The 13,120-nt window shown below is 43.2% G+C and overlaps 1 protein-coding gene across 5 annotated transcripts in view; it reads left to right on the forward strand.

The window, feature by feature from the left end:
* TTC7A (tetratricopeptide repeat domain 7A) overlaps nucleotides 1-13,120 on the forward strand; it is a 170,993-nt gene that overhangs the window by 35,685 nt on the left and 122,188 nt on the right. For all 5 annotated transcript variants that reach the window (XM_062637012.1, XM_062637013.1, XM_062637015.1 and 2 more), the window contains 2 exons: nucleotides 7,452-7,589; nucleotides 8,030-8,113. In XM_062637012.1, coding sequence (XP_062492996.1) covers nucleotides 7,452-7,589; nucleotides 8,030-8,113 — 222 coding nt within the window. The remainder of the gene's footprint in view (nucleotides 1-7,451; nucleotides 7,590-8,029; nucleotides 8,114-13,120) is intronic.

Here is a 13,120-nt window from a genome sequence, read left to right on the forward strand (position 1 = left end):
CTGCTACCACCAATAATAATGATGACAATAAGGGAAATAACAAGGGAAGAGAACACAACCGCTCACCATCCGCCGACCGATACCCAGCCCGACCGAGCAGTGATCTAGCCCTTCTGGGTAACTGCCCCCAGTTTATATACTGGGCATGACGTGCTGTGGTATGGAATACCTCTTTGGTCAGTTTGGGTCAGGTGTCCTGTCTCTGCTTCCTCCCAGCTTCCCCTCCTCCCTGGCAGAGCATGAGACTCAGAAAGTCCTTGGTCAGGGTAAACATTACTGAGCAACAACCAAAAACATCGGTGTTATCAGCGCTGTTCCCAGGCTGAAAGTCAAAAACACAGCACTGCACCAGCTACTAAGAAGGAGAAAAAACGGCTGCTACTGCTGAACCCAGGACAAACCTCAAAGTAAATACGTGGTAAATATTGATGAAAAGGAGACATGATAGCTTTTTCAAGAAGTATACATCTACACATGCGGAACACCTGGGGTTTTGTCCCACTCCTGGATCATACAGGGAGGGAGGAGATCAATGCTAGGTAGATTGCAGCTGAAATTCAGTGGTTTTCTGCTTGTCTTGCCTTCCTAAGGTGAAGCTAACATCTGTGCAACTCCCCAGAAGATGTTATGGGTGTTACAGGAACTGTTCGTGTAAGGGGGAAATGGAGAAAAGAAACCACCTTTAAGGTGGTGTAGTGAGGCAGACCCTACATTCCATCAACCTTTGCTGGCTCTTAGTGGTGCTGTGTTCTGGGTTGTGATGCTGTCCCAGCTTTTCTTACCCCTTTCCCGTGCATTGGAAGGGAGCCTCTTTGGGTGTTCTGGTGGGATGAAGTGAGACTGTCTTCTAAGTGGGGCATTAAGGTTTCCTTCAGTGTTTCTCTCACTCTGCCTCGAGCCAGAGTACGTAAATTATTACAGGTGACCAAGTAACATGGTTCCCTCTTTCATAGATTTGAAGGTGCTTCATTCTTGAGTGTTGCCTTCTGTATTCCTTCTGTGCCGCTGAAAATGGGAACCTGTTTTCATAAGCGAAGGCATCTCAGTAAACAATGAGAAGCATCCCAGTTGTTGAGTTTGGCAAGTGCCTCTCCTCCGTGCCAGCTGTTACTTAGTCACGGTGGTTGGCTGCGGGGTTCTCATGAAGGAATCTAGCGAAACAAATCAGGCAGCCTAACAATTACCACAGTCAGGGCTGTTTGTGGCCTCTTGGCTAAATTCCCATTCCTTCTGCATAGCCTCAGTTGTGGTATGGGTGGGCTGTGTTTGTGAGAAGGGGGAAAATGCTCTCCTTCAGACTAAGGAGAAGGCCAGCTAGTGACAGCCTTTACAAGCTCAGGCGGTGGTAGAATGATGCATTCCTCTCACATGGTGGAAAAATGGACTGGTCTATTTTTAAACCACTGGTCCTCTAACTGCATTTAACCCATCCAAACCAGTGGCACTGTGTGTGGGGAGGACTGAGGTCATACAGTTACTCACTGCAGTGTGATTTCTCTGCATCACATTGCTGGTGGGAGCGGTGCTGGTTCCACCATCAGGGATTCTGCTGCTTTGGGGTGCAGGGCATAGGCAGGGGAGGTTTGGCAGGACTAAGCCCTAGCTGCAGTTTTGTTTATTTTAATAACCATTCTCAGGAGTATTCTGAGTCGCCTGCACTGCCCCTTAAAGCTAGACAGATGTCTCAGAGCCAGGGGTGGAACTGAGAATTTCTGTTACTTTTTCTGCTTACTTTTGAGGTTTGTTGGGGTTTTTTTATGTGTGTGTTTTAGGTTTTTGTTTGTTTGTTTTTAAAAAAGTTCTTTAAAAATCTTCCCTTCTTGAGTCTGAGGTCCAATGTACTATCTAAAATCCCTTTGTTCAGCCCTGGTCCTTACAACTGGGGGCTGTGGCTGATGTGGCGCAACAAACAAGCCAGGTAACAGGTGTATATATGTGTGTATATATATATAATTATTGTTTTTTTGGCTCCGTGTTCACTTCAGTCATACTGGAAATGAAGCTCCTTCTATCCAAAACTAATAAATTCTGTGCCTGTGTAAAAAAAAAAACAAAACAAAACCAAACACATTAGAAATGTCATCCCCATCTTATCTCTGATTCGAATCCCTAAATGCAGTTTGACCTTGGAGAGCCTGAGAGCACAGAACAGATGGTGAGGGGGGAAGAAAAATACTGGGACTTGTCCTGTTCTTTTTACTGGTGAGAGCAAACTTATGGCTGCGAGCAGGCCTTCAACAGAGTAAGGTTAAACCCGTGTGTTTTTAAGCACAGGCATAATTAAAACCTCTTAGCTCTACACTTCCCATCTATAAAATAATGCTGTCCAACAAATAGGCTGGCAAAGGGGAAGAATGTTTTATTGCTTATGTAGGGTTTTTTTTGCTTAATGACACCAAGCCCAGTGATGATAACAGCAGCTGAGCAACCATCATGAGTATCTTCTTGAAGTCTCTTAGACCATGGCAGCTGGGGATAGGATTGCCTGCTCTGGTTTCTGCCAAATCACAGTCATGCGATATATCTATATCATCATATTTGATAACCAGTGACAATGGGCAAGTTTGCTGAGACATCTGAATGGGGTACCAGTAATTTGTTATCTCTTCCTTACTGTAAATGAGAAGGATGCCACACAGTTCACAAGGCAGTAAGTCTTCCTTAGCTGTGGTTCTGGTCCTAAGTAAAGGAAGCTGTAGTATCTCTGTAGGAGGGGTTTTGTGAGTGGCTGGAGTATGGTATTTCCTCTTTGTTCCACCTGCTTCCCGTTTTCACACCAGCTTTGCAGTCAACCCTGAATATGTTAGGGACGGGAACCCACAAGTGCTGTGTGGAGACCATCAGTAACTTAGGTGCTAAGTCTGCAGCCTCTTCAATGTGAATGGGTCCTTGCCATTACAAAGAATTCATTCATTTTGTTGGCAGTAGAGGCAAACAGCCACAATAGAGACCCAAAGGATATAGGCTAAATATTTCCCAGCTCTTAGCAGTATAGGCATCAATTGCATGGTTTCAAAGGCTTGTTGTCAATCTATCACACACGTAGCATTTGTTTTTCTCTCTTAATGCTAGTATTGAATCACACCAATTACATTATTACAGTACACTGTGTAAAACATGCTGCCGTTCTGTATAGATGGGTTGCAGTGGATCTGGCAATTATGTCTATTATGAAAAGACACAAGTTGAACATTAGAATGCCCATGAATTAGGGGGCAGGCAGCAGGCACTCATTAAAGATTTTAATTGCTTTCTTTTTCTTCTTTGGGAAAAAAGCAGGGGGAGACATGTTTCAAAGTGAGCAATTAAAGAATACTTCATAGCTAATTGCTGAGAGAAGGGGCTGCTACATGGAATATGCTTTATTGTAATTCATACGATTGCTTGACGTTTTATTAAGAAGCACATCTTTGTACAGTGGTAAGATTTAATTTTCTGCAGTGTAACTGCATGTGTAATAACTGCTGAAGTAATGGCTTTTGGGATTTGTTGTGGCTCTTCTTTCTACATGAAATAAGCATGTCATGAGTAAGCTGTAGTTATCAGAGTCATTGATGTAGAGCAAATCCTCCATGGATGGATGGCTTATCTCGTTTGCAGGTAAGTGTGTTGTATATGCGGATAGGAAGGCACAAGCTGTCTGTAGCTCAGCAGGGCTGTTAGTTAAATTGCAGATCTCCAGAAAGGCAGATCTCTTCCCTGCTGTCATAGCCAGCGTGGCTCTGAAAGTCCCACACTGTTGCATTGCTGTGATTTGGAGCCAGACTTAAAAAGCCCTGCTGAACCCCAGTTGTTCTGAGTGAGTCCACTCGGGCTGAACGTCTTCATTGAGCTTCAAGCATGATACAGAGACATTACAGTGGCTGAGTGCTGGGTCAGCCTGGGGGTTCCAGCCTGTGCTGGAGCCTTTTAGGCACATGTGGCCTGCAGTTGGGCTGTGTCCCTGGGCTGTGGAAAGGGAGGGCTGAAGGCGCTCGCTACCCTGTGTGCTGCTCAGTCTGGGCTGACCGCAGGATGTGTTTTCTCTCTCCAGATAGGATTGGTCGTGTCTGAGCCCCTTGCATACACAGCTAATTGCGACTAACGCATCCCAAAAGACGATGATGCTATGCATCTGTGGGTTGCTTCATTACCTAGGAGTACCTTAAGTAAAAGGGCATTGACTGTATGATTTTGCACTGTATAATGCAAAGTTATGCTAACTCTTGTTGATAGCATTAGTGACCTCCATCCCACACAACAGCCTTGAACGGGTTCTCTTCATGGTGTGACTCACCATCTCTCTCCATGTTGCTTGTGTGCTGTGAGGCATGTCTGTGTGACAATGGGAACAGCTTAAAGGGAAGAAGTTTAAAGGGGGTGTTGAAAATGTGTTTGTAGCTATGTTTTACTGCTGCTTGCAGCGGAGAAGGAGGAGGTGATGCAGTAGGATAGATTGGAATTGCTGCTTGTTTATTGACATGCTGTTTGGAAATCAGTGTTCTACAAAAAAAACCTTTTTCTGTATGTGTTCAGGAAGGTTAGTGGTCTGAAACAACAGAAACACAGGTATTGAAAAAATGTTGGTGTAAATGGCTTAGAATTCATACAGTCTCAAATGCAAAATGAAGCAACTCTCTGTAAGTTTCAGTAAGTAAAATTTTCCCATCCAACAGAATTGGTGTATACCGTGTTTCAGGAACTCTACAACTACTTTACACCTGTACTTACTCGTGACAGTCAGGATTTCTCACTGCCAAACTGAAGTTCAGAAAAACATAAACTAAGTCAAGGACAAACAAGTTGCCTAATGGTGATCTGGGTCCCTTCCTTCTGGGAGAGGCAGGCTGCAGAAACATGCCAGTTTCCTAAGTGGGTTTCAAGAAAGAGTGGTTCACACTATGTAGAGGACAACTTCCTTCTGTGTAGAAGACATTCCCTTCCCTGCCCTCCTGTATGTAACCGCAGCAGCCTTGGGATGATGACTCACATTATTGTGTTAGATGCACTCCACATTCTTGCTGTTGTTCAGTCAGTTTGTTATGACCTTTTGATTTTGTTGGTTGGTTTTGGTTTGTGGTTTGCGGGTTTGTTTGTATTTATATCATATATATCTATCTATCTGTGATTAGGTGGGAACTTCTTGAATTATTTTATCAAGGGCAGCTGGAATTAGCAGTTGGAAATAGGTTCAGCATTAAAATTGTTGGGGTAGAAGTGGCAATGAGTTTGTTCAGTGGCGACTTTTGTGCGTGCAAGTACAGAGAGTGATGGACTGCAGAGACCTTCTATGGCTTTCCGATTTGAAAGCTTGAACAAAATGATCAGGTTTATGGCCTTCTTGGAAAGAATATTACTCATACCTATGCATATGTTGTTTTTAACTGCTGTCTGCCTGGGTAAAGTACAGTATGTTCAGTATGACTGCAATTTTAGAATGTTGCATCCTTGCAATATGTCACATTCCTCCTTATTGTAGCATTTGGGCACGTCCTTCCCTCTAGTACCACTCTCTGTTGGCAGTCATTAATGGGCCAGAACTCACCAGTTCTGCTTAGTTTTCTATCTGTGCTAATGCATCAGTTTAGAAATCATAGCTTGGTACTAGATGGGTACCCAAAAAAGCATCAGGCTGTAGCTGACTCTAATGGGAGGTTGATGGTGAGATTACAGAGCATGGGGGTGCTATCTCAGTAGCTATTTTCTACAAACAATTGTCATAACAATGTAACCGGTGCAGAAAAAAATGTTAATGCTGTTGTGTATCCGTGGGAGGATTCACTCGCAGTAAGGATTGTTCTGTAGATGCTTTGCTTTAACTCTCTGATGTAGCAATCTCAGAACTGTTCTGGATGTGCCTGTAATGCCTGTTTGGGTTTTTTTTTTATTCTCTTTTTAAAGTAGCAGTTTTGGGTTAAATCCAAACAGAGCTGAAATATCTATTTAATTATTTCAGTCTTCTTTATTCCGCTAGGGAAGGTAGACAAGCTATCCTTCTGTAGTCTGGTTCCACAATTTTCTCTGCCAAGTTGGTTTCATCCTCTCATGCAACCTATTGTTCTGAACTGTGTTTTTTAAAATCACAAATCGGGTCTTTTGCAGTAACATGAAAAACACTTTCGTGGCCATAAGAGCTGGTGTAAGTTTATTTGTGCAAGCGCTAGGCTGAGTCTGACCTATCAGTTTGCCTTTAACTGCAGTCCCCGTTTAGCTCTTGGTTGTGATTATGTTAGTTGTCAGTAATTGTGTTTGCTGTCTCGGCTGGAGGCTGTGATGAAGAGTGCTTGGAACTGGGGCATTACACAGATAATATCATGATGAAACAGCTGCAGCTTAATCATAATGAAATATGTGTGGGCTGTAAGGGCTCCATATTCTGGAAATTTTTATTATGCTTAATCCCCATGTTTAACCTTTTTAGGGAAAAAATCTCCCTTCAATTAGGAAGAAATCGATGCAAGATTACAGTAATAAATACTATAAGAGAAATCTCATAACCTTCCTCGTTCAGGGAGGAACGTTTTGTTTGTCTTTGCCCCAGGTGAAACTGCTGGCAATCTGCTTTAGTTTTTCTGCTCTTTTAGATGTCTAGACCTGAGTCTGACATTGGCACCCCTTTCAGCTGGGGAGCCTAGGGTAGTGTGGCTGTGCTGTCAGTTCATGCTAGTGCTCATTGGCATCCATGACTGCCTCTCTCAGAAGTTAGGCCACTGGGGTGAAGTCTTCTTCACTGGGAAATCAGAGGGACTTTTCCATTTACTATGGGATTGAAGACTCCCTCTTTGTGGTCAGGAAACAGAGGCTGGGATCTTGAGACAAACCTGAGTCTGTGTTGTTTTGGGACATTCTTGCCAGACTGTCAAAAGTAATGTTTCTTGTTGATCTAGGCTGAGCAATGCAGTGATAGATTATGCAAAACGAACACTTATAAGATGATTAGTTTTTAATTATTTAGTATTGCGTTGCCCAGACCTCTAATTACATTATATCGATGACAGGCAAATCTGATTACTGAGGCAACCTGGTCAAATTAAAAACCAAAATGTGAATAGCAAAAAAGAAGAAAAATATGTGGTGATGAGAAGAAATCAAGTGCAGACCCGGAAGGTAAAATGTCAGCTATGGAAGCAGTTATCACAGTTGCAGGCAATTGAAATAATAAGGAATATGGTTTAAGGATGGCCTTGAATTTCCAATTATTGAGGAAATGGGATCTGGTAGTTCTGTTTCTTAATGCTTCAATTCTGTGAAACAAATACAGATGAAGTGTTCCTAGCAGTTCCTCTCTGTAGATACAGCTATCTTCTTGAGTCTGCTTCTGTTATGGAAACACCTTCCTTACACTGGGATGAGTTTAAAAAGCCATAAATCTCAAGAGGGTTTTAAACAAAATGCCATTGGTAGTAGGAATGGAGGAGTCGGTTCTCTCTTGCCCTTTTCGAGTCTGATGCTTCATTTGTGTCTGTGCCCAGGCAAACCGGGATGCAGTGATCAGCCGAGCCCCAGACCAGCAGGATGACCGTGCTGTCAGCCTCCAGGATGCTTCTGCAGTCTACGACCTCCTCAGCATCACGCTGGGCAGAAGAGGGCAGTATGTCATGCTTTCCGAGGTACTTTCTCCCGGCTTCTGCTGGAAACTTCCCTTCGGAATGTGCGAGCAAAACCCCTCTTCGCAGTAACTTGTCGGGGAAGGTGGAAATGAAGCTCGCTAATTGGCAATTAGTAGAAATAGCTACAGATCTATGGCAGCGCAGGCCAGGAATGTGCACAGAGCTGTTTGAGGCATTAAAATAACTTATATGTAGGCTCTTGAGCGAAGTGGCTGTTATTTAAAGTGCTGGTGTATATGAGCTAGCCCCATTCACTGAGAAGAGGAAAATGTCATAAGAAAAAGTAAAACACACCTGGGCCACAACAGGTTGTTTCCCTTGACTTGATTACTGAGCCAAGCTGCAGTTTTAACAAAAGATATGTATCGATATAGAGATATAGATATAGATATTGTTTTTTTTTTTAAAGCCTGATATTTCTCCCAACATTTATTTCCCAGTGCTTGGAGAGAGCCATGAAATTTGCATTTGATGAATTTCACCTCTGGTACCAGCTTGCCCTGTCCATGGTGGCTTGTGGAAAGGTAAGGTTCAACCCAAAGGACTTAGAAAGAGCATGTTTTCCTGTGGCAGTTTGTATCTATCTTATTTGTTTGAATGTGGGAGTAGGTGCCATCAGCTACATGGAAGGCCAGTTCTCTCCTTTTAGACTCCAGCTGCACTTTGTGATCAGGTGTATGCATTGAGGGGATTGAGTACTGTTCTTTCCATGTAGTGTTTGCTTCTCATTATCAAGGGGAAACTGATTTTATATATAGCTGTGGATTGAAAAGCATTATGCAGCTGTCAGTTTTCTGCAGGTTCAACATAAATGTGCTTAGTATAACAAAGATACTCATGACTAAAACTGTCATCAGCTCACTGTGTCTTTGGGAAGCTGGCTTAACCTCTTTTTAAACTGTGGTTTCTCAATCTGATCAAGGAAATGTTAATGCTTTCTCATAGAGAACTTGTGAGGATTAATGTTTTTGAAGTGCTGGGTGCAAAAAACACTGTAGAGAAAGAAATGATGTGTGAATGTTTTCATGGACGTGTGTTTTAGTGCAAGTTTGGTGGTGTGAGTTTTTTTGTTGGGTTTTTCATTTTGTTTTAAATGAGCATAGTGTTTGTCAGAGTTACCAGTTAAGCACTGAGATGGCTGAAGTCTGGTTGAGAACATTAGGCAGAAGCAGCAGGAACTTCCCTTTATTAGTCTTAAACGAGTGGGCTTCCTAGAGGAGACATGGATGGTACAAAATTCAGCCTTTCATTCTGGGGGTTTCCATCTCCGCTTTTAGGAGGTGTAAGCAAATTAATGCTGTGTGGTAGCAGACCACTTAATATGGTCCTATATTCCGTGCCCCTGGAGTGAAGTGGAATCCATCTGGGCCTGGGCAGAGAACAGCAACTAGCAGTCATATGCCAAATGATAGCCACAAAAAGCCAGTAGTAGTTATAAGCTGAGCTGGAGAGAATGGCTTTGGTGTGGAAATGGGAAGTTAATCTACTGTGTCATGCTTTTGCAAAGAAATTGTCATATTGTGAGATATGGGTGACAGCAAAGCTCAGAAGGTGTCTGAAGAAATTCCTTCACTTCTGTGAGAATAGACAAAGCCTTATCTTGGAAGACTGTTGTTATGCATTATACTTCAATAAAATGGTAGAACAACAAGAGGAAGTCTAATAAAGAGCATTAAGGACAATTAAGAGTATAGTAAGCAGGACTGTGGAAAGAGTGATAGAATTGATATTTTTTTTCTTTTTTTTTTGTCTTAAAGGGGAGAAAAAAGTCCAAAAGAAACAGATCTTCAAGAGCTCTTTGAGGCAGGGGTTAATCTTGTCTTATGCTAGGTAGTACAGTAATGCAAGTTCGTGTTTCTCTATTAAGAGGCAAAAAAAGTAAGGGGAATGGTATCTGGACATGTTATAATGAGAAGGAGACATCAAAACTTCAACAAAGCATATTAGATCAGCAGGGAGTTGAAGGGAAATGTGTAATGGGAAAGAGGCTCACAAATTCTTACAGGAGTTCAGTACAAGCATTTCAGAATCCAATTCCAAGTGTGAAAATGATGGCTAGACTCGATCATGTATAGGGAAACCTGAAGCTGCGGATGGAATACTTAAACAATGATCTTGGTCCCATGGTGTTAATACTGTGTGCTGGCCTCTATCAGGTGCAGGGTTTACAAGCCAGCTCCCCTTGGCATTCAGCTGGAGTTAACACATGTGTGCCCTCTGTTCCTTTGCAAATCCTCCAGATACCTGATCTCTTTAATACTGAGACCAACAATGACTGGATAGATAGGCTATGATGGGAAGGTGCAGTATCTTCCCATAAACACAGGGTTTGTCTGAGAGCTTTATTGGTTTTACAGGTTGTGTAACCTTCCCAACAGCATTCAGTGTGGAAGCTCTACTGATCTGCTAGAGAGCAAACCTTGATTTTAACTGCTGATGGTTGAGAGAGTGAGTGTATCCAGAGAGTAATTGTGGTTTGATCTTAGATTAGCATGGAGGAGAGAAATAAGGGCTGTTATCCAGCATATAACACTTTGCATGAGAACTGTCCTCATATGTTTGCATACTTGTTCACCTTCCTGAGAAGTTACTGAATATTTGATGCTTAAGAGAAGATAAAATAAGAGCAACACAAGTATCTGTATCTCTCTGTCCTATCCTTTCAGATTTTCACATATGCCATGTCTTTCTGCCTGTATTTTAAATATTTACAAAGTAAAATGGCCTGATCTTGCCTACTGATGTAAAAGCTCTAAATGTTCTGAGCCCTGTATGGGGCAGAGGGAATTCCCTTACCCAACAAGCCCATCTGTGCAGTATTTCACTTCTAATCCCAAAGTATTCCCTTAGGATTCCTGTCGTATACTCTGCAATGCGTCATCTTGCTAATGGGAGATGTGGCTTACATTTTTATACTGCTTCACAGCTTGATGGCAGGACAGAGTTCATTTAAAAGTAAGTGTTCCAGCGTAGCAGAAGGAACCGATGAGAAAACCGTGTGGTTTGTCTTGACTGCAGAATGCAGAGTACCCTTGAGATTTTATAGGTAAAAGATCTGTTTTCACCTGTCTTGGTCACAGCCAATTCCTGATCTCATTTCTTGGTAATGAAATCTCACATCCTGCAGCGTTACTTGTTCTGCAGTACAGCACATCATGCTCGTAAATCTTGTGTATGACAGGAACAGTTTTAGCAACCTGCAAATGCTGGAATGCTCTGGTCTCTTTATTTTTTAACACGTTTTTGGGTCTGCAGACTCTGACCTTACAAGCGCTGTAAAATCCTTGCTTTCTATTCTGCACCACGTTTGAGTGCTGTTATTTTGTGTGTTCATCTTCTTCAGGTTAAGTCAATCAAGGTGCATTTCAAATTGTTCTCTTCTTCTGCCAGCCAGAAAGTTGCCGAATGGCAACTGCCACGTTTCACAAGTGATCAGTCTGAATGTCAAGCCAGCCACCCAGTCTCATTACTGTCTACAGGCTTGAGTTTACATGTTATTCTAAAAGGCATGTGTCCTAACAAAACAGCGGACATCACTTCAGTAGGTTCTTACAGAGCAAGTGAGGCCTTAGGGTTTCATAAAACAGTGAATGAAAAAGCTCAGAGAAGCATAACCTTCCTCTCTGTCTTCTTAGCCACTTAAGCAGTGGAAATAATGGCGTGACAGCAATTTCACTTTGCTGTGCTTCTCAACAGGTTGCATAATGAAAAAGGTGTTGTGGTCTGGTTGTTCTTTAACCCATTCCTCAGGATGCGTTTATAGTGAGCTATGTGTTTCATCAACAGAAGAAGCATGTTTATTTAAATGGTTAAAATCCACCATGAAATTCAAAAGGCTTTTGCAGAAAATTTTAAGTGAGATGGTGGGAAAAGGACATAATGAGAGAGATGCCTTGCGTCACCAAGTGCAGTTCTGGATACTCAAGAGAAAGGTTTAAACTGGTCGAACACAGCACCCCTGTTCTGAACTGGGGCTGTAAAACTGAATGCTGAACTCTTCACAGCTGCTTTAAATTGCTTCTGCTGGTAATAACCTTTGCAATGTGTTAATACAACAGCCAGAGGCTGAGTGGGCATAGCAGCTCCCTGGCTCTGCTGCCACGCATAGACAGGCTGGAATCTGAGTGGCGAGTGGTGTGATAGCCGGATGCCATCTGGCAGAGTCCTCGGGCACTGAGATGAGCCACCGTCCTGCTGCCGCAGTAAAACCAGTGCAGGAGGTTGCATCTGCTTGTCTCAAGAGTTTGAAAAAGTGACCTGCATTCAGCAGAACGGGGAAAGGAAGGGACAAACATTGACAGGGTGGAGAAGACTTTGTAGTCTTGGCAGTGGTGAAGACAGACACGGTTGTTTCGGGGCAGACTTGTTCTCTTCTGCTGCTTTAGCTGCAGAGCTGTCACTGGGGGTTGTGGAGGCTGCCAGCACTCTGCAGACTAGGCTAGCTCTACTGACGTATTTGAAGTTGGAGGCAAAATTGTCATAGTGTCTAGATGATGTATTACAAGCACAAGGGGTGTGAAATAGGGTCCCTGTGCACTTGCAAGCATTTCCCTGGCCTCGCACCAGTTGGATCAGTTACATGTTCCCTTGTTCAAATTTCTGTCCCTTTCTCCACCTAACAGCCTGACACGGGACCCAGCCTGGGTGTCCCAAAGTGTCACTGGAGCTCTCTTGGAGCAGAGGCTTAGAAGTGCATTATGGGATCAGGCTCTAGATTAAATTGACAATACTTGAGAAAGTCTTCTAGAACTACAGTGTGTCATACTGCTTAAGGTAACTGATGCACTTATGTGGCTTTGAACATGAGGCAACATTGATGCCTCCCTACCTACCCTACTGACCAAGGAGACAAGATCTTTACTTAGTGATAATGATGTGCCATTTTCCTAAAGGTGATGAGGGAGAAATTCCTCAAGGATAGCTGAGAAATTACTCTGTGAACACTGAGTCTACTTAGTCTGGAAGTGCTGGATACCCCAATTGGGCCATTCAACTTGCAGCAGTCTTATACTGCTCTATCATGTCCAGTGGATGTTTATTGTTAGTCTATGCAGTGCATAAACCCATTTTCATGCTCATATTTAGTGTTTCTGTCCCCCCGCTAGAAACCCACAGCACAACTTGGTTAGTGAATTAAAAGCTTTAGGATGTGTACTTCTTGAGAGGAAGGAGAGGGAGAGATACAGTCAGAGGGAGCTCACTCTAGGCTGAGGGAAGTCTGGAGCACCTGCTAGGAGAGGATAATGTGCTGTTACCCCTCGCCCTGGCTACTCATTTAGGGGATGAAGTGCATGAAAGGAGAGCTCAGGGCCATTTCAAGGGGCTGTTGGGAAGAGCTTCTCTGAGAGCCCAGTGGAGCTGGAGTCAAGGGCTGTGCTCAGCAGGCCTTGCTCTGGGATTGCTGATGGTGGTTAAGTGTTCTGGGGTGCCTGGAATGCAGTTGTCCAGCCCCTCCCAGCCTGTGTTGACAGAACACCATCAGTCCAGTGCTTGCCCTTAGGGCATTAATTGCTTCATTTTAAGAACAACTG

This window comes from Pezoporus occidentalis, unplaced genomic scaffold (assembly GCF_034315485.1).
Source record: "Pezoporus occidentalis ecotype Australia unplaced genomic scaffold, CSIRO_AGI_Poc_V1 ctg50, whole genome shotgun sequence".
NCBI lineage: Eukaryota > Metazoa > Chordata > Aves > Psittaciformes > Psittacidae > Pezoporus > Pezoporus occidentalis.